This window comes from Gastrolobium bilobum, unplaced genomic scaffold, assembly GCF_033153095.1.
Source record: "Gastrolobium bilobum isolate Gb01-03AN ecotype WA unplaced genomic scaffold, APGP_CSIRO_Gbil_v1 utg8584, whole genome shotgun sequence".
NCBI lineage: Eukaryota > Viridiplantae > Streptophyta > Magnoliopsida > Fabales > Fabaceae > Gastrolobium > Gastrolobium bilobum.
This window is the reverse complement of record NW_026897773.1, coordinates 105,879-126,466: the sequence shown is the minus strand read 5'-3', so window position 1 is coordinate 126,466 and position 20,588 is coordinate 105,879. Positions and strand designations below refer to the sequence as shown.

The window sequence follows — 20,588 nt, the reverse complement described above, 5'->3', positions numbered from 1 at the left end:
GTAAGAGCATGTACGGATCTATTTTTGTTTTTCCACTTAAAATGGGGAAGAATATGTTTATAATTTTTTTTACAAATTTTTGCAAATTACATTATGTACTCCCGGAAGAATATAGGGTAACATAGTGTTCTCCCGAGAGAACATAGTGTAGTTTGTAAGATTTTATAAATAAAAAGTTTGTAAATATAACCGTCCTCTTTTAAAATTGTTTCCTGACAGACAATATAAAATCAGTTTGTTTTCAAAACAAAATGAACAAAACTGTGTTTGGGTGATTTATTTTGAAAAAACACATTTTAAAAGAAAAAAAATGTAAAAAATATCGTTTGGTAAAGTACGCATTAAAGATAGGTACAAATACAACAGTGGATAGAAGTTGAATTCCTCCTAATTTTGTTGATTATATGGATAGAAAGCCAATTTGTCAAACACCTTTGTATTAGAAAGAATATAATACTAATGAAGACCGATCACTTACAAGCTTAAATTAATAGATGATATGGTTATTTAACACTTTGTGAGTTGCTGTCCAACTAGTTCCCTGAACACACCCATTTCAGTATAGCCATCATGCATCATGCATCATGCAAGGAATTGGTTAGATATATTTTACCGTTGAACCAGCTTGCATCAATTACAATGTAGATGATGGTTTATTGACAAATGACAATGGTAAAGGTCTAATGGAAGCAACCAGCTAAGAGTAGCTGATGGTATCACCACATCTCAACAACATGGAAATCAAACATTTGTGTTTCACGAGACCGGTGGTTTCAGTGAGGACAAAGTTAAAAGACTTTAGTTACACAAAATTGCCATCGATGTGGTTAGATAATCACAAAACTGCCATTATGAAGACAAAAACCAGAGAACATACTTTGAGCTCATCTTGAAGATATTCTAATTTTCATAATTCTATAATATTTTTCAGGACAACTTTAAAACTTCCAACCAAGAACAGCCACTTCCATACAGTTTATTTTTTAAAAAAGAAAAAAGAAAACTAATTTATGAGAATATAAATCAAACAAGTTCTAAGCTTTCATGAACAATTGTAATGACCACGTGGCATATTTTAATGGTTTGTTCTTATGTACAACGTTGCTGATATAGAAGCACCATTTATTAATTATTACAGACATGCATAATCATAACTGATTTTTTCAGCTCTTCCTCCTCAAGACTGGCGAAAAGATAGCCTGCTTGGTGAATCAATCCTCACAATAATATCTTCTTCGACAGCAGAATCATCACTTGAATCATCTCTATGATGTTCTCTTCCTTCTGTGCTTTGTGAAGGGGGATTTGTAACATTTGGTGTGAACTCCTTCTTCACCTCATGGTCCTTGGCAGTTGCAGCTCCATCTGATTTCACCGAGACAAGTGGACGCCCTTGGTATGACCCCATGTTTGGATGTGACAAACTATGAGATGGTCTAGGATGATTGGCTGACAAACTTCTACTCCGGGGACCGATGTCCACCTTCAAAATCACAATAATTAATGGAAAAATAAAATAAAATAAAATAAAATAAAATAGAGCTTCATGTAGTAAGGGCAAGAATTTAAGATAGAAGCTTGATTGTTACTGTGCTTTGCATATACAGCTAGTTATCTCCTATGTAAGCCCTGGATAATCCACAAAGGTGATATAGCTCTCAGTTGATAAGAAAACCACATTATAGGTCATTTCACATTTGGCAAATTCCTTTTAATAAAGCAAATTAACATACTAGGCAAGTCAACTTAGGATAACAAATCAACTATTTCTAGTAATTTCCCTTGTGCATGCAATATATATGATCCGTGCTAGGCCAGATCCATAAGTTTCAGTGCCTACTGAATCATATACTATTGAGGCATTCATTGGCAACAAAGGCTTTCAGGATGAACTTAAGCTAGAGAAATAAAAGAAGGAAGATTTTCCTTTGAAAACCCTGCCAGAAAGCTATATTCTTTGTATAACCAATCAATCACAGTTTGAAATATAGAATTCTTGAAATTGAAATTTTTTTCATCAATGAAGCTAATGTCATTCTATACTGACATACCATGCTACCATAAATGCTCAGCTGCATTGCCCTTGCAGACAAACTTTGGGTTTGTTGCTCAATCTTTTCAGAACTCTTCTTATGGTGTTTCGGCTTAGAGAAATGTTCAGGCCAACTCATAAGACCACTATGTTCTCTGCGGAAAGATCTATGGGGATGATCAACGCCAAGTGATAACAGTGAACTTGACCTTCTAACAAGAGCAGCATCAGCTTCAAATGCTGCCATGTCAAATACGATTACCCTTGCTCTAGTTTCAACTAGATAACATGATCCTTGATGGGTAAAACTAGCTTGCTTGCTACCTGTTATAATTGAAAGTAAGAGATTAATGAAAATCATTTTCAACCCTTCTGACTTACATTTTCCCAAAAGGGCAATGAAACAGGAAAAGTGAGATAGGGGATTGCATAGGTAACTAGTCAAGGAAAAAGCGTAACGATCAAATTATAAATAAATATTACATGATGAAAAGCTAGCAAACTTAAATTTTGACGACACTATAAGAGGTATAACAGTAAAAAAAAAAAAAACCCATTATTGGACCTCCACTTGACTATTTAAGCTTTTAAAAAAGTTGGTCCGTAACATGGTACTAACTAAAACTTCTATGACTAAGTGGTCAAAGAGGTAATAGGGCATGTGTATTGCTCAAGCTATAAATCCAAAAGACGCTTGTGTGGAAGTTGTGCTAAAGATATCTTATAAACCATTATTAGGCCTCCACTTAATAACTTAAACTTTTAAAAGAGTTAATCCTTAACAGATGCCATTAAGCACAAAGATACAAAGCAAACATACTGACATATTTTTGCACTGTGGTTTCTCTCAAAATAGAGAAAGTAGAGATTATTGAAGAAACATAATGATTAATTTTATTAAAATGAAATAAAAAAATGTCATGACTAAATGCTCTTACTTAAGTTCATTTTTCTCCCAGAACAGTACAGGCTTACGCGAAGCATCGATTTGCAGAATGCTTATGTGAAGGGTAGGTAAAGTAAAAACAGAAAAGCTGCATCTGCCTAGATAAACTAAGTTTCCTCATCCTGCCTAGTATGGTACTATGGTATTTGCTCTTGAATTTCGCTTCCTTGTGCCTTAATATTTCCCAAACTGCCATATAAAACCCTGCATCCCCCACCCAGCTGTCCTAATGGAAACTCAGAGAAAACAGTATTAGATGGGGAACAATATTTGAGACAACATAAATTTAAGCTCAAATACCTGAAATTGCCAAATTTTGGGAGCTTAGATTCCCATATGAAGGAAGCAAGGCTGCTGGAGCTGTTACCAGTTCTTGACGACCTTGAGTTTTGACATATCCTTCTAGTAAGAAGGCAACTGAATGAAGAGGGATTTCTATTGTTTCTCCTCTTATGTATATGGTCATTTCCGATCGTTCGGCAATAAGAGCTCTTAAATCTTGCATGGCCAGTTTTTCAAATATCTGGGGAAGCAATAGTTTGGAAAGAAAAATCGCACTTTCCTACAAATCATGATAAATTTAGTATATGACCAAAACATATTCATTATAATACTTTGAAAGTAATTATGTCATCTACCATTTCTATATTTTCTACAGCACCAAACATAAACAAGACATAACTCTATGAACTATGATATACTCAATAAACAGCATATCTTAAAGATGCGTTTTTCACATTGTAAAACTTAATCCCAGTTGAGCTGCAGAGACATATGAAATTCATAGACAATGCATGCTGAAATTTCAGAATGCAGTGACATAAGCAGTCAGAACTCAGAAGTCATTAATGTGAAAGCAGCAGTAGCAATAATGAATTATTAATGTAACCATACCTGCCACAGGAAGTCTTCCACGGAAGGGTCTGATTTGAGGCATGAAATTATCTTATCAGCTTCAAGAAAAAAGCAGAATACCATGGAATCTGTGATGACATCACAAATATATGGTCTTCGGGTCAACACTTCATAAAGACCCAATGTGCTCCCATGAGTAAAAGTTTGATAAAAAGAGTGCTTGTTTCTTATCGTCTTGCTTTCCCACTGGAAAAACAACAATTTTCAAAAGATGCATCTTGTGTGTACAATCAGAAATTATATGTTAAGCTCCATACTTCAGAGAATTTAATACCTTCACCACTCCATTAGAAATTAACCAAATACCATTTGATTTGGCACCTTCCTTGTAAAGTGTCAAACCACGCAATTTCATCATTTCCCTGGTACTGCTTGCAAGTGGTTCACGAACTGAAGATGGCAGAGCACCCAACATAGGATGTATACTACTTATTTTAGGAAGCTTAACCAAAGGAGGATTTCTAAGTAATTTTTTTAAATCAGTCTGAAAAATAAATGAATCAATTAATAGATGAAGAACCCAATTATAACTCAGAGAAAAGTGAACTATAAGACAACAGACACATAGAAAGTATGAATATCACCACAAGATACCTGGACAGCATCATGAAGATGTAGCATTTCTTTCTTTTCCAATATTCCAGCCTTCTCAAGGTTTTGAACATATTCAATTAAATGATTTAGCACTACATATGTTGCTTGCCTTGTTTTTACAACACGCAAAACCTGAGAATTAGACATTCATCATATAAACAAATTGAAAAAAAAGTTTATTTAACACTTCATAACCAAAAATATAATGCCTATGAACCCTAAACTGATAAACAGAGACGAGACCAATCAATTTGACATTGACTGGCCTAATCCTAATCCAAACAGAGTCCAGTAAAACTTAAAACAGAAAACATTGGAGGGTATGTTTAACAAGGAAACCTGAGGGTATGTTACACGGACATCTTCTAGGAACTTCCGTGCTTCTTCTCCTTCTTCAACACTTTCATTGATGACAGCAGAAGCAACATCGCTGTCACCTACAGAAGAAGTATATGTAGAGGAAATTAAAATTAATGATCCTAAATAAAAAAAAATGTTATCTGAACTGCACAATGATCTAAGAAATTATGTAGGCAACACTCGTTTGTGATAGTCAAGCTGCAGTGCGTATTGCCTCTAATCCAGTATTTCATAAGAAGATCAAACCCATAGAGATAACTTGTCATTCCATCAGAGAAAAGATCTTATCAGGAGATAATGTCACTTACTTCGTCAGTTCAAATGATCAGTTTATAATTGCCTTCACTATGTCTTTGAGTGATCCTCAAATAAGTTACAAATGTATATAACTTAGATGTTCCAGTTTGAGGGGGAGTTTTAGATACCATGTAAATAGTGTCTATGTTCATTGTACATACTTGTCTAAGATTCATTGTATATACTAGCCAGAATCATGCAATCACAGTAATTAGGATAACCATGATATTTGTATTTATTACTTTTTTGTTTATATAATTAAAATCTACTCTCTGTTCTGTAGTTTAGATACAAATTTTCACCAAATGTCTCGTTTCCTCCTTAACAAAATGCATAATTTCCTTACGTTGGTATGAAATTTGCGAACACCCTATTCAACCCCATCTTGGATGATGGTTGCCATGACTGACAATTATGCTAAAAGAGTTAAGTTAAAACAGCTAGTAAGGGATAGAAAACAGAATGGAATAGAGATGATAAAAAAGGAAATTAGAAAACTCAAAATAGTATTAGGAAAACAAATAGACAAAACTAATGAGATAGACTATTACCTATGAAGTCATGCAACTGTTGTCGAGCAATTCTGTGGGCACGAAGAAATGAAGCACAGATATAACATGCAGATTCCAACCTTTCCACAGTGAAGTATGTCACTAGTTTCGGTGGTAACATACTAGACTGGAGGAACTTGTAGTAATTTGGGAAGTGAACATTAGCTTTTAAACCTTTCCAGTCACATAGAGGCTCATATTTAACCAAATCTATTGCTTCGTCTACTGATAGCATTAGGATACTAGCTGTATTTTGAGAAATTCTTCCTTCATCAAGCATCTCCCAGTAAGCAGCTTGGACACCTAATATGAGCAATAAGTTCTCAAATTAGTAATTGATATTAATATAGTTGAAGCAGCCAAATTAATAGTATTAGCAAATATGACTTGGCTTATCAAAGGACTTAGCCAACAAAAGACTACCACCAAAATAAGTTTGTTTAGAATGAGATGAGATCCAAGGTCTCAAGGTTTATGTCAGGAAGAAGAAGGGCAAACAAGAGGAAGATGCTGATAAACATGTGGGAGAAATTGCTGAAGAGTTATAGTGTTGCTGTTTCTGTTAATATGTTGTTGTTAGTAGCTTATTCGGTTATTTCAGTTTAGCGGCTGTTATTAGTTGTGCAAACAGCCTGGCAGTTGTATTGTATAAATAGGGGACTGAGTAATTGTAATAATCACGTTGGAAGTCATTTGAGAATTAGAATCATTCTTGAATATTAGGAGGGAAGTCAGGGCCTCTCGAATTGCCCTAACCGACTGCAATAGTGGTCATTGTAATTCCAATTCTTGCATTGAATAATAAATGAGAAAATCCAGATTACACTCTCTGTCCTTATTGTTCTTGCTGTTCTTGGGTTTTGGGTGAAACGGGGGAGTGGGATCTTATCAGAATGTAATTGTTTTTGTGTATGCCTGTCATAAAACTAACCAACATTAGTTAACAAAAGCAACTTTTGTAAAGCAATTGCAAATATACATCCATGTGAGAACAATAGTGGCATCTTATTAACTTCGGCCTTTAGATGAACACAATCATCATGAATAATAGTGTTTTGCCATCGTAACAAATCCATCCATCAAAATTGTATTTGATCATATGAAGATTTTAAATTTAATTTATATGCACAGATTGGTTGCCAGAAATTTAAAAGTAATGCAAAGCTCTATTCTAACTGGAAAAATGTCTAAGAATGTAGTCACTTAGAAATCTGAGAAACCGTTCAATTTTCCCAAAAGCTTAGGTTGTTGGGAAAAGACACATGAATGGTTTTTATTATATCTCTTAACACATCCCCTCATGCGAGAACCCTTTGTGTGAAGTGCTGAAATTTAACTTTTTTTATAAAAAGAATGGTGCTGCAAGGATTGAACTCTAGACCACTTAGCCATAGACTCTGATACCATGTCACGCAACCAACGTTGGGGAAAGGCACATGAATAGTTTTTACAATATCTATTAACATAGTCCAAGCTCTATCCCTTCATTGCAACTAAAAATGCCAAAAAACTGAAAGTAAAAGGAAAACAAGATGCACAGCTAAAAGGTTAATTGAAAACACATTTCTTTAACTTTGAATTGAACAAGTTTCGAAGAGAATTCTTAAATAAAAATGTGGACAACTAATTGTATGAAAGCTTCAGTTAAATTGAAAAAATCCAACAATGAAATCCAAGGATAATCCCCTAAAATATATTTGTTCTTACAGATGCAATAAGGTTTCTTATAATTATGTATCTTCCCTTTACTTTTTTGTATCATAAATTAAAGGATTGCAAAGGTTTAGAATATTTGAAGCAGTTAATCAAACAGAAACATCAAGTAAAGACTGGATAAGGTTCCTCCTGTTGTTAAAGCTCAAAGAATTGATGCACATGATGAGAAAGTATGAAGTTAAACAACTCTTAGGATTAAACAAATCTAAAAGTTACCATACCATTTAGAAGCCGTACTCGTATATCTTTCAAATTCATAGGATCCAGATTATTATCACTTTCAGATGCACCATGAGGGTGAACACGTTCACCTTCAATGTCATTTAAGCAGGAGATATATCTCTTCACTGTGGGCCAGTCAGCAGGCCCGAGTTCCTCATCATCTCCAAGTTCACCAAAAGCCTCTAATGCTTTGTTCAACATTTCATACTTTGTAAAATCAAGGATACGTCTCTGTTATTACACAAGCAAAACATGAGGGCCAGGACCAAATAGAAAGAAGAGAAAAAGCTATAGCAAAGGGGCAGTTCATAGCAGTAATAAAAGAATTTTTGCAATTCTTATTTTCCCTTCTTAACTCATTCTCCTAATCAACAAAGCTTCCACCTTTGCAAACCCATTTGGAGGACAGCATATTTTCTTGCAAAGAAACTTGACAACATTGTAGCTTTTTTTTAGCCTCTTTGGCTCACTAACTTCATTTTTGCTCTTTTCTATTTATAGTTTCTACTTTATCAAAACAACAGTTGCAACTTGCAAATACAAAATCACTACCATATGTTCACAAGTGAATTACATAGATAAGATATTTTTCAAGGTATTTCCTTAGATTTAAAAGAGAAAGAGAGAGAGAGAGAGAGAGAGAGAGAATTAAGACAAAACATGAAGACATTGGGGCACCACTTAAAATATGAGATATCAAAGTCTTTCATCTATCATAAAAAGAAGATGGGAGAACCCTGACCTTAGCTGCTGATAACTTATCCATGTCAAGGAAGTGTAAAATGAACTGTGTGGTTGAACCATTCACTATAAGTGTTAAAAACACAATTCCACCAGTGAAGAAAACAAACTGCACAATCCAAAAACATTTGAATCAGCTTATAAAGAAAATTATAATATGAAGGAGTTCTGGGTTGTGAACTTGTGATGACCTTGCAAAATGATAGAAAAGAGTTTGTAATTTGTAAGTGTTTTATTAATATAAATAACAAAACATACCAGTGTTCCCGTCTCTGGAGTCAATTCAATTGATCTGCCACTGGAACTCTAAACCAACAAAAAAATTAATAATTAAAAGATTCAACTACAAAAATATGAACATGAATATTAATGATAGCCTCATGCAGGCACACTTATTTCCTCTATAATGTATATTATAGAGGAAAACAATTGCTGTGGACTTTGTTCTGGTGTATAGATAGATATAGAAATATATGAAATATCCTTAAATTTGTTAATTGTGATGAACCATAAATACAGAATACCATTCTGAAATGCATTTTGTTACAACAGTAACTTCAAGATACTATCGCATGTGATGGAGCCTGTTTCTGTAATGAAGTACAAAAAATTTTTAAAAAAAAAGAGAGTAAATACCCTTTTTGGTCCTCAGCAAATTTCACGATGCCCGCTTTAGTCCCTAGCAAATAAAAAGGCCCACTGTGGTCCCTAAGAAATTCAAAATGGACCCATTTAGTTAAAATTGTGGTCCCTCACAAATTCAAAAAAGACCCATATTAGTCCCTAAAAGGACTAAAATGGGTTCATTTTGAATTTCTTAGGGACTACGATGGGCCTTTTTATTTGTTAGGGACTAATGCGGGCATCGCAAAATTTGCTGAGGACCAAAAAGAGTATTTACTAAAAAAAAAAGGAAGCTAAAAAATATAGATCATTTTACCAACGAGAGAAGAAAGAGCATGTATACAGAAGAATTTGATTACTTCTTATATGATACGTAAGCATGAATTTGTTTTGGTTAAAATACACTTATATAGTTATATTCCCTCTTTTCCAGGAAGACTCAGTTTTGCCCCTCAACTTTTCAATTCTCAAAAGCTTTAAGTACAATTATCTTTTAAGTGGACTAAATTTTATCATTTATATAATCTCTATATTAGGTGTGAATGTTATAACAAAATAAATACCAAGCGTTTACAAGGATTTCTACGGTTTACATCCTTATCAATCTCTCCCGTCTTTGCAATATTGATCCCTGATATTCTAAACACATATTTCTTGGGTTCCTCCTAGCCTAGCATATATGCACGGAATCTTGATTTCCTTATCTTGTCATAGCAAACTCACACTTCATGTACTTAATCTTACTCCAACTTAACGTAAATCCTTTAGACGCCGATGTGCTTTTCCACAATTCAACTTTTTTTTGTTAATACTAGCCTTGATCTTATCAATAAACACAATATCATCCACAAATAGCATGCACCGTGGCATCTTGTCTTGGATATCTTTTGTTAGCTCATCCATAACTAGGGCGAAAAGATACTGACTCAATGCAAAACCAAGGTGTAAACCTACTGTTATTAGAAAATAAGTTGATATTCCATTACCAATCTTCAAACAAGTAGTAACACAATCATACATAACCTTGATTGCCTCTATATACTTTGCTGGTACTTTTTTCTTCTTTATAGGTTGTCAGTAGCGGCCCGTAGCGCCGCTAAACAGCTACCGTAGCGGGTAGCAGCGGTCGGCCGCTACAAACCGCGACGCTACGCGACATTGGCCGTAGCGGAAGGTAGCGGCGTAGCGTAGCAGCAATACCTCTACCCGCTACACCACTCGCATGTTGGAATTTGATGGAGAATCCGGAGATAATGATGATTTTCTTTATTAGTTCACTTCTTGTACTTGACTATTTGACAATTTTATTGTTCAGTTGTGTTTAATTTTGGATCCTTCCTTTATGTTCCTTGTATTTGACATTGATTGTGGAATTATGTATTTGATTTTGTGTGACTTCTTATATTTGAGCATTAATACTAAAAGCGGTATTGCCTCGTTTCTTGACTGTTAGTATAATATATGTGGAATTAATACTTCACCGTAGCGGTAATACCGCTACCCGCTACACCGCTATACCATTTTCGGGGTAGGCCGCTACTAGGGGTGGCAATACGGGTCAACCCGACACGACACGACACGTTTTTGACCCGTACACTATTTGACACGACCCTGACACGACCCGTTTTGTAAACGGGTCGTAAAACACAAACCCTGACACGACCCGTTGCGGGTCACGGGTCGACACGACACGACCCACAAAATTTAAAATTTAAAAAAAAATTGGGATTTTTTGAAAAATAAATAAATTTAAAACAATAAAAAATAAAAATAAAAATAAAAAAAGATTAGCTTCTGTTTTTTGAGATTTTTAGTTCCTTCTATTCTTTTCTATACTAAACAATGACTATATATATTAATATATAAATGAATAAAAATAATAATATAATAAAATATTTAATTAAAAAATAAAAAAATGACACTATGCGGGTTGACATGCGAACCCGCGGGTTGACACGTGACCCGACACGGAAAAAAACGGGTCACATTTACACAACCCTGACACGACCCGCCCTAACCTGTTGGTTGACACGACACGTGATTTGGCGGGTCGGGTCACGGGTCAACCCGAGGGTCAATACCTGTATTGCCACCCCTAGCCGCTACCGGCCGCTAACTGCTATTGACAACTATGATACTCACCATAGAACCTTTCTTGGAACCCTATGATACGCCTTCTCGATATCAATAAACAACTTATGTAGATTTTTCTTCCTTTCTTAATATCTTTCATCAACTGTCGTATCAAGAAAATAGCCTACGTGGTAGATCTTCCTAGCATAAATCCATATTGATTTGCAGAGACCTTATTCTTTATTCTCAAAAGATGTTCAATAATTCTCTCTCACATCTTCATTGTAAGGCTTATAAGCTTAATGCCTCTACAGTTCAAATAATTCGGGATATCTCCCTTGTTTTTGTGAATAAGTACAAGTATTCTCTTCCTCCATTCATCAGGCATCTTATTAGTTTGGAGAATCTTGTTAAAAATATTTGTCAACCAACTTATTGTCACATCCCCTAGGCATCTCCACACTCTCGGATACCAAAGCTTTACTATTCTTCATCTTCTTTACTACCTCCTTAACATAATGCACTTTAACTCTATGCACAAACCTTCTCTTTGAATCCTCATAAGCGTCCTTCAATATCACCTCACTTTTATCGCTATCTCTATTAAAAAGCTTATAAAAATAGTTCATCCATCTTTTTTTAACTTTTGCATCTCTTACTAAAAGTTTTTTTATTATCATCCTTGATACAACTAACCTAAGTCAAAGTCTTTACTTTTCTTGTCCTTTATCTTGGCAAGCCTATACATACATTTTTCACCTTCTTTGCTCTCAAGTTTTTTGTACATATCAAATAAAACTTTGCCTCTAGCTTCTCGCACTGCTTTTTTGGCATGTTTTTCTGGCCAATCTGAACTTTTGCAAATTCTCCTCCATTAGACATTAGTTTCATTACTTGTTATAGGAGTTTATCTTATTGCCCCTTCTCTTTATATGTTTCCTTTGAATAAAATTTCTTCTTTTTATCAAAAAAAATAAAAATGAAAATCCAAAAAGTACGTATCTCTCTTGTAAATAATGATAAGGCACTATATCCATGAAGAATTATAGCAATAAGCATAATTTTTGGGGTATAAATATGCATCATTAGTCATTGAATACTTACTTTGACTGATAAAGAAAGTGACAAGGCAACTGCTCCTCGTAATCCTGACCAGATGAGAATAATAGCTTCTTTCCATTCCAAACCATATCCAAAATATCTTAGAAAGGGAAATAATGCTCCAACTACAATGCATCGAGACACTTGAACATATACATAGAGAAGCAAGAGGTTGACCCATGATTTTCCTACAACAGAACCAATAGTTAGTAGTCACTCCTTTAGACTTAGCAAAGATAAGTATTCTAATAAGAAAAGGGCAAGCAGCACCGACAAGAGCTTCTACAAATCATAAGCTAATCAAAGCATCTAAATTGAGTCATTGTTGCCTCTTTGAGAAGAATGTGATCGTCAGAGTAATATTTTTTCCGCAACTCTCCTTGGCCTTGTCATTATGTAAGGTATATAATGTAGAGGGAAACCATTAACTGAAAATACGTCTTTACTGTTGATCAATTTCAAAAGTAAGACTAAAATATTTAAATCATGATAAGATTTTTGCGAGAGCTCTCATGCACAGTAACATGAGGAAGATAGCAAGAGAAACACAATGGACTGACATTGTAGGAGGATATGTTATTTAAGGGTAAAGGTAACAATTTAAAGAAATTCTATCTCTTGAAATCTGTATTGACTTGCCAATTTCCCCCTAGATGAGTCAGAGAGGATGGATACAAACTATGGAAATATAACTTCCTCTTGCAAAATTAAGATGCATCAGCACAATCATACAAGAGTGCAATAAGCTCCTGCTTATAATTCAGCAACATTTTCATGTATTCGCATTTGATATATTACATGGTATGGCTTTGCCCAATTAAATAAAAACAAAGAAAATAATCCAGGGCATACTGAGAAAATAAAAGAATTTAAAATTGATCAAAGTGATTGCTACCATGATAAAAAACTTTGTCATCAACAAGTATTCCTTCAGCTATAACAACACCACTGCAAAAAGAAGATAAGAAGATATTAATGAAAGTAATATACTAGTAAAAATGTGTCATAGAAGCTCAAAACTGTGTTCAACCAGAAAAAACATATTTGTTAGATTTATCAAACCAAAATGACATGAACAGCCTGTTTCACAAGTCAAACCAATAGATCATGATTTAGGAATCCAACTAAGCTCTTACCTCAAAATGAAAATTAATGTATTAGCAATATAAGCAATCATTTCCCTGGAGAAAAATAAATAAAGGATTAAAACGATTATTACATTTGACAACAAAATATAAATATGGGGACAGAAAATGATAGGATCTACTATGACAAATCTAAGACCTTACCTTGCTGCAGCACAAGGCACACAGTGATTCACTATTTTAGCTTTCAGTCAGAATCATAGAAATAATATTAAGACAGAAAGAAAAGAAAGATACATAGAGAGGACAAGTAGTCTACTTGAATTAAACAGAACAGTGACTCATTATAGAGAAAATACATTAAAATAGTAAAAACCTCCTATCTCGCAGTAAGTCAGACCCCACAAAGTGATCGTCATTAGCTGAATACCATAAAGATGCCAAAAATAAAATATTGAAACAACTTAAGGGGAAGGGGTATTCTTCTTGAATATCCCAGCATTCCATCTCAACCATTTTTCTTTTTTCTTTTTTCTTTTTTATATCAACATCACCACTATCCCAAATTAGTTGAAGTTGGCAATCTATGGATACAAGTAAAAGCAAGATTAGATTGAGGGAAAAGAAATAATAGATAAGAAAAATAATACACACACAGAGAGAGAAAAAATCCATCCCTCCACAATGCTAATTGCTTTCCTCTACTGCGTCCTAAGATACCAAACACCAATCTATTTCACACTTCATTAAGTCTTGTTTTACTACTTTATACCAAGTAAGTTTCGGCCAAATTATTCCTTTCTTTATATCATGCTCTAGGTAAAAAAATTCTTTTCTTACAGAACATCTAGGGGTCTTCAAAATATATGCCCTAATCATCTCAAACTATGTTCTCTCATCTTTTCTTCCGTACTTCTCTAACTTTTCATTGAATATCTTAATTTTTATCTCATTCATCGTTGTATGAACACACATTCAGCTTAACATCCTCATTTCCTCTACTCCCATTTTATGCTCACGTTCCTCCTATGCTGGCCAACATTTTAGTTATATCCCCAAATTTTCTATTGCTACTAGTAAAAATAATATATTTGTTCAATTTTGCTTCATTTATTTCATTCTTTTTTATTTCCTACACTACAAAAATAATCATCATATATGCTTATCAACGATGAAACTAGAGTAATCATATTACAAAGTGATGTGAGGGATAAGCAGACAAAACAGACAAGAAATCAACAAACAGAAAGAGCATTATCACAAAAGAACACTCCAGTCCTTATGCATATTAAAAAGGGGACCCTTTTTAATGAAGCCATTACATGAAACCCAAAAGGATGCCAGAAAACCCTTTAATGATGAATGTAAGAATATACGGGCAGGGGAAGGGGAGCCAGTGAAATATGTCTTTAATGTTCTGCAAAGAACTTATGATTCTGATAGATACCAGATCCAAAAAAGAGGAAAATTCAGAACCCAAGAAAAGAGTCTTGTATTAATAGAGCTGAGTTCATAATGGATTCAGCAAAACAAAACAATACTGGTAAAGAACCAATTCAACCCAAAAGCTTAAATTGTTACGTGAGGCCTTTTTAATGATTTATATTATTCTCTATTCTCTAACACACTCCCTTATGCAAGAGCCTTTTCCACTAGAAAGTGGGGGACAGTGAGAATTGAACTCGTGACCTCGTGGTCACTGAAGCTCTGATACCATGTAAAGAACCAATTTAACCTAAAATCTTAAGCTGCTAGGTGAGGCCCTTTTAATGGTTTATTTTGTTCTCTAACAATACTCCACTAATTTTAAAGGAAAATTAAAAGAAAGGAAACATATGAAAACTAGAAAAGAAAGTGATAGTTCAGAGCAATTGGAGAGGCTCTTATTCTCTCCCAAGTCCCCGCCCATGTTCCAAATTCTGCATAAGTCCCAAATGAACCCTGTTGCTCCCTATTTATAGTTTATACACAACCATATTCTGCATCTTGCCTCTAACCGATTCCCCCTCAACAAACACAGGAATATTCTTTCCTAACTGCCCACGTGCTGATTCCAAAGTTGCTAATGATTCTCTGTTGTATCACTTCCTATAAATACTCCTTTATAGCTAAAGGAGGTTTCCTAAGAGATTCCTTTTCTTTGTTCCTTTTTATTGCCACTAAAGTGAGTGTAAGTTGAAAATTAAGAGGGGGGGGGGGGGAATCCACACCGAATTAATCTAATTTATTTATACACAAGACAAGTAAATGGCATACCAAAAGTGATGTAAGCTTTGTTGACTTTCCCCCTTAAAGGCTGTCCTTGCAAATGCTGAATAGAACCTGTAGCAAGATTTTAATAACCAGATTTCCAAATTTTAAGTGTTAAAAGATATTTTGTACGAAAGATCAACTTACATTCCCAATGCCATCACAGTCAAAACACCAGATACAGCTGCACCCTCTTGAGCCTATAAAAGATTTTGGCCATCAATTTTTTTCATCCACAATATGAAAGCAATTCAAAATAACACCAAGAACAAAAACCAAATATGATGATAAGATTTCAAAAGATATAATCTCGCATCTTCTAAAGATGCATCCAAGAAATTGGAGTATAGAGAACAGGTACATCCCACTTGCATAATTATTCATATTGTAAATATAATCTATCAACTTATTAAAAGATGAATCCAAGTTTGAAAGCAACTTACAGTGAAGTAAGCAATGTAGCTAACAGCAAGTGTTAGAGAAATCTCTATCACTGTATCATTAAAAATAAACCCAAGCCACAAAACAGATGCTATCCCAAAAGCAAGGCCAATTCCTACACTGGACCAAGCACAGGGTCACATAAGAAAAGATAACTTTTGCCACTAATGCAACAGAGAAGCAGGTGAAAGTGAAACCTACGCTCCAAGTGAAACTTGTGCTAGAAATTTGATTATGGCAACCCAATTGAAGGTCTCTCCCAGAACCATTCGATAGAATAGTGTATAAACCACAATAGCCGTCCTGAAAAAAAATGAAGATTAAGCTTTGTCGAAGACAAAATAAAAGACCTCCAAAATAATCATCACATAAAAAAAATAGTAACTCATTCTAAGTGTTAACAGCTTTAAGCCACTTCCTACAACCTAGATTCATTTAGCAAACACAGAAATTCATTTGAAGGGTAGATGATAGTTTAAAGAAGAACAAAATACCCATCATTCATCAAGGATTCCCCTTCAATTATTGTACTTATTTTTTTGCTTGCACCAAGATCTTTCAACAAAGCCACAACAGCAACAGGATCAGTTGCACTCAGAAGTCCCCCAAGCAACAGTGATGTTTTCCAACTCCAGTTATATGGAAAGGTAAGCTGCATTATGACAATTGAGTTATAATCATATGAAACGAATGATGAAATGTAAAAACATTGGTTCACATACCTTCAAAACAGATCCAAGACAAATGGTCGAAAGCACAACACCTGGACCAGCTAGTATGATCATTTGTGCAATACACTTCTGCATTCAGTCCAAAAAGACATTTCTGTAAATCAACAGTTAATGAATTATAATAAAAACATCTGTTTTTTTCTCTGTTTAGCCATATTCATTGCAAGCTACTTCCAATCTTGTCAATTTAATTTCTTCCCCTTCCATTTGGGAGTAATGATAACTCCAAGAAATGAGTTATATTATATGGTCCCATTGTGTGCATTAAAGATTTTTATGCCCTTGATATTTGACATAGAATTGTTAGTTTTATGCTTAGTTTTTAAGTTAGTCTTTTATATTTTGAGTTTACATAACTTCGGTCGGATTTTGTTGGGCATTTGGTATTCTTTATTTTAGCTTAATTTTGAAGGTGCAATGGCAAGACGTAAGATAATCAAGTGCTGTTCAGGGAAACTTTTTCTGTAATTTTCATCTTATCACTTTCCCTGGCTCTGTCTGGTTGAGTCTATGAACTTTAGAGGAATTTTGGGCCAAATTACTTAAATTCTAGTTGACAGACCTACAAACCTTGCCCTAGTACGAGCATATTTTTTTTTTACAGACCTTGGATTGTGCTGATTTTGGCTGTTCCAGAAAGCTAAGAAAAAGATATACAACTTTGCTGAAGACATCAAAGCCTAGTTCATGCACATTGAGGGTGAAAACTTGCATGCAAATCATGTGACGCATTGGAAGCAATGCCACGACGCCTAAGTACTAATGATGGGGACTGTTATTTCAACATTCCAAGGGTATTATTGGGAAATCTATAATTATTTTTAAATTTTTCTTGCTTTTTGTAATAATTTTATATCAGAGGATATAATATCCTCTGTTTTCTATGTTTTTTGACTCTATTCACTTTTTACTATGGAGAAAGTTGGGGCTTCATGGAATTTAGAAAGCAAACAAACAAGCACAACAGTTTTCAAATTACATCTAGAAAAGGCACCACAGCTTACATAAATTACATATTTTAGGCAAGAGTTTATATATTGAATATGCATAACAAATTGAATGGGCCTGCACACAATCATGTAAGAATGTGCCAATGCATGCGTACATATATGAGACGGGAACTAGCATAACAGTATGACACAATCACTTAATAACTCAAATAAAAGTTTGTACTCATAGAAGAAACCAAGAAAAGAAACCTTAATTTGGTGAACTTCCATTGAGAATGAGCTCTCGAAAAGGAGAGCAGGAAGAAAAACAGCTAACAGAAGTTCTGGATTAATCTCTGACCCTGCATTTTAAAAAATATCAATCACTTCAATTATTTTTAAATAACAAGCAGTGAAGATCAAAGCTCCACAAGTTGAAACATTTTCTAAAAGCCCAGTGTCTATACATATGTTCCAAAGCTGTACAATGAAAAACCTTTTCCTTGTTTTCTTTTATTGGCAAATACATAATTTTCAAAATAACTGGAATAAAAATAAAACAAACTTACAAATACGAATTCCATCCCCAATCTTTCCCAGCCGATGATGTGTACCATATTCTGTTTAGAAGTCCACCAAAAATCAGTCAAGTTATTTATATTTTTAAGAAATAAAAAGGAAATAAATGGAATATGTTCTATAATATTGAATTGAAAAAAAAAAGAGTGTATTTTGTATGAGGAGGCAAACAAAGAGTACTTTAAATGAGAAGAAACTTAGGACCCTGATCAAAGGGCAAAAGTATACAGTGCAGAAAGTCTATCCATCAGTTGTCATATATATTGGCAGAAAATAGTTTTCAATCTTTGAGAAACCTAGAAACACCACATTCTTTTAAGAATACTTTCCATTGCCAGGATTTGAACTGGGAAGCACAACATTTTCCAACAATAGGAAAGTTTTCAGAGGCCCATGTGTCCTCTAATGAGGCAAAGAATGAAGTAAAATTATAGATAGAAATGATAATCAACATGCATACGTTTAATACTTTCTACAAACCAGAAAAGGGTGTGTAAGAAGCACGTTCTAACTCTTTCTAGTTTCCTTGAGACTGCTATCATCCCAGGTTAGCTAGATGTCATAAAGGGTGTGTATCCTAGCCTAGATGGTCATGAATATAACTAGTTGAAACTACAACAGTCAGTAAATTACAGATGGTTGGTGCAATAACGTGATATTGATACACATAAAAAAGACCCTTTAAAAGAAAAATAGATGAAAAATTGTCTTACTGTATGTTATTAGAGAAGTATAATTGTGTTTTTGTCAGTTATCAAGACTTCATACAACTTGTCTTCACCAGTGTCACTTCAGTAGTAAACTAGCAGTACATCTTAATTTATGTTCACTTTGGCATTACCTGTTTTCCTTTTTTTTATCTAATTTTAATAATGAATTCCAATAGATCATGTATTGATCCTCTGAAATATGTTTTATGTAAGCATGTGTAACTTGGTTGGAATTTCAAATCCTTTTGACTAAACAGTTCAGAATAAAATTTCCTATAAAAACAAAGAGAAGACCGATTAGCCCTTGCATGCAAGAAGCTCAAGACTAGGAGTTTGGAAAATGAGAAGCTAAGACTTGGAATGAACAGTGTAGAGCATGACAAATGAAACTAAGACTAGGCATTTGAAAAATGAGAAGCTAAAAAAGATCAAAGTAGAGTTAATCAAATAATGTATATAGAATCAAAAAAGATAAGAAAGTTCCACTATAAACTGGTTATTTCCTCTTCTTTTGTTTATGATGAATAAATTATCAACAACCTTTTACTTGAAATATTCTCTTTTTCCGCTCGAGACATGGTGAAGAAAATACCAAGATGGCATGATGTTGGCATAAGAACTAGCACTTAAAGTAACATTAAATATTGTGATTTGATCCTTTTTTAAGAATATGATCCGGATCTAAACTAAACACAATATTCAATATCCCATTCCTTCTCAAATTTATTCATGGACTAAAACTAGGAATTTGAGGAGTTAAAATCGTTGCTCTACTGAGTTTCAATTCTCTCAAATGACATGCTAAAGGAGGCAAACATGGATCAAACTATTAATCATATCGGTGTTTCTCCTTTTTGGTACTAAAATCGACAATCTCATTCCTCATCCTTATAAAGCAAGTCAAACATTCCCATATGCCTTTTTGACATCAATATCTTTGACCTTGTGCTTCAATATTTTGATCACACAAACTCATCCCGAGAAATCCAAGGTTAAGTGATTCAAAAAAAGCAAAGCAAACCAATCACAGAATTAATAAAAAAATAATAATAATAATAAAAAGATGAAAAAAAAAAAAGAAAAGAAAGGGAATGAATGAACCTATGGATCCAAGGGCAATGCCAAGGATGAGCAAGGCAACAGTGTAAGGAACTCTGGTCCCACGCAAGAGGTGCCTACAAGCAATCCCCAAAGCCAAACTGAGGCCAAAGAAGATAACAGCATCTGATGGATTCGAACGTTCCTCCAAAGCAGAAGAAGAAACAGCATCAACAACAGAAACAGGAAGAAGCTCTTGCTCCATGATTCTTGAGGGAAGCAGTGATTCCGTCACCGCTTCCATTCAGAGCAGCGAGAGATGAAAAAACTGTGAAGTTCTTATCAGGTGTTTGCATCAACCACGCAACAGAGAGGTAACGATGCGTATTTTCGTCGTTTCGTTGGTTTTTGACTTTGGAAGTCCAACACGACAAATAAAAAAAGCACAGGAGTGAGTGTGTGACTGTGTGTGTGTTCCAAAATATAAGCTGTACTCAAATAACAACTCTAGTAAGAATGATGAACGATTCTTAGGATGTTGTTATTTGTTGTTTGCAACAACAATTGGCATGTTTAAGAGATTTTACGAGAGAGAGAGATAGAGATACGATCCCTGTTTCAATGGTTTGGTTTTATTTATTTATTTAAATATT

General features: G+C 34.3%; 1 protein-coding gene across 1 annotated transcript; it reads right to left on the bottom strand.

Annotated features, from left to right (window-relative positions):
• Positions 1–950: 950 nt before the first annotated feature.
• Positions 951–20,340, bottom strand: LOC133310197 (sodium/hydrogen exchanger 8). Its single transcript, XM_061511100.1, has 23 exons — positions 19,999–20,340; positions 18,178–18,228; positions 17,879–17,970; positions 16,671–16,748; positions 16,443–16,600; positions 16,150–16,251; positions 15,951–16,068; positions 15,655–15,707; positions 15,514–15,579; positions 13,309–13,353; positions 13,068–13,120; positions 12,176–12,360; positions 8,633–8,680; positions 8,376–8,483; positions 7,633–7,864; positions 5,696–5,998; positions 4,827–4,924; positions 4,488–4,619; positions 4,168–4,377; positions 3,873–4,079; positions 3,279–3,540; positions 2,052–2,356; positions 951–1,483 (listed from the first exon to the last, which is right to left on the bottom strand). Exons 1-23 carry the CDS (start codon positions 20,237–20,239, stop codon positions 1,178–1,180), a joined length of 3,453 nt encoding a protein of 1,150 aa, XP_061367084.1. The 5' UTR covers positions 20,240–20,340; the 3' UTR covers positions 951–1,177.
• Positions 20,341–20,588: the final 248 nt, after the last annotated feature.

Coding starts and splice junctions, on each gene's coding strand:
- LOC133310197 (XM_061511100.1), bottom strand. CDS start 20,239: ATGGAAGCGGTGACGGAATCACTGCTTCCCTCAAGAATCATGGAGCAA. Junction 12,361..13,067: donor TGACAAAGTTTTTTATCATG/GTAGCAATCACT, acceptor GTTCTGTTGTAG/GAAAATCATGGGTCAACCTC. Junction 3,541..3,872: donor TGGAAGACTTCCTGTGGCAG/GTATGGTTACAT, acceptor CATGATTTGTAG/GAAAGTGCGATTTTTCTTTC.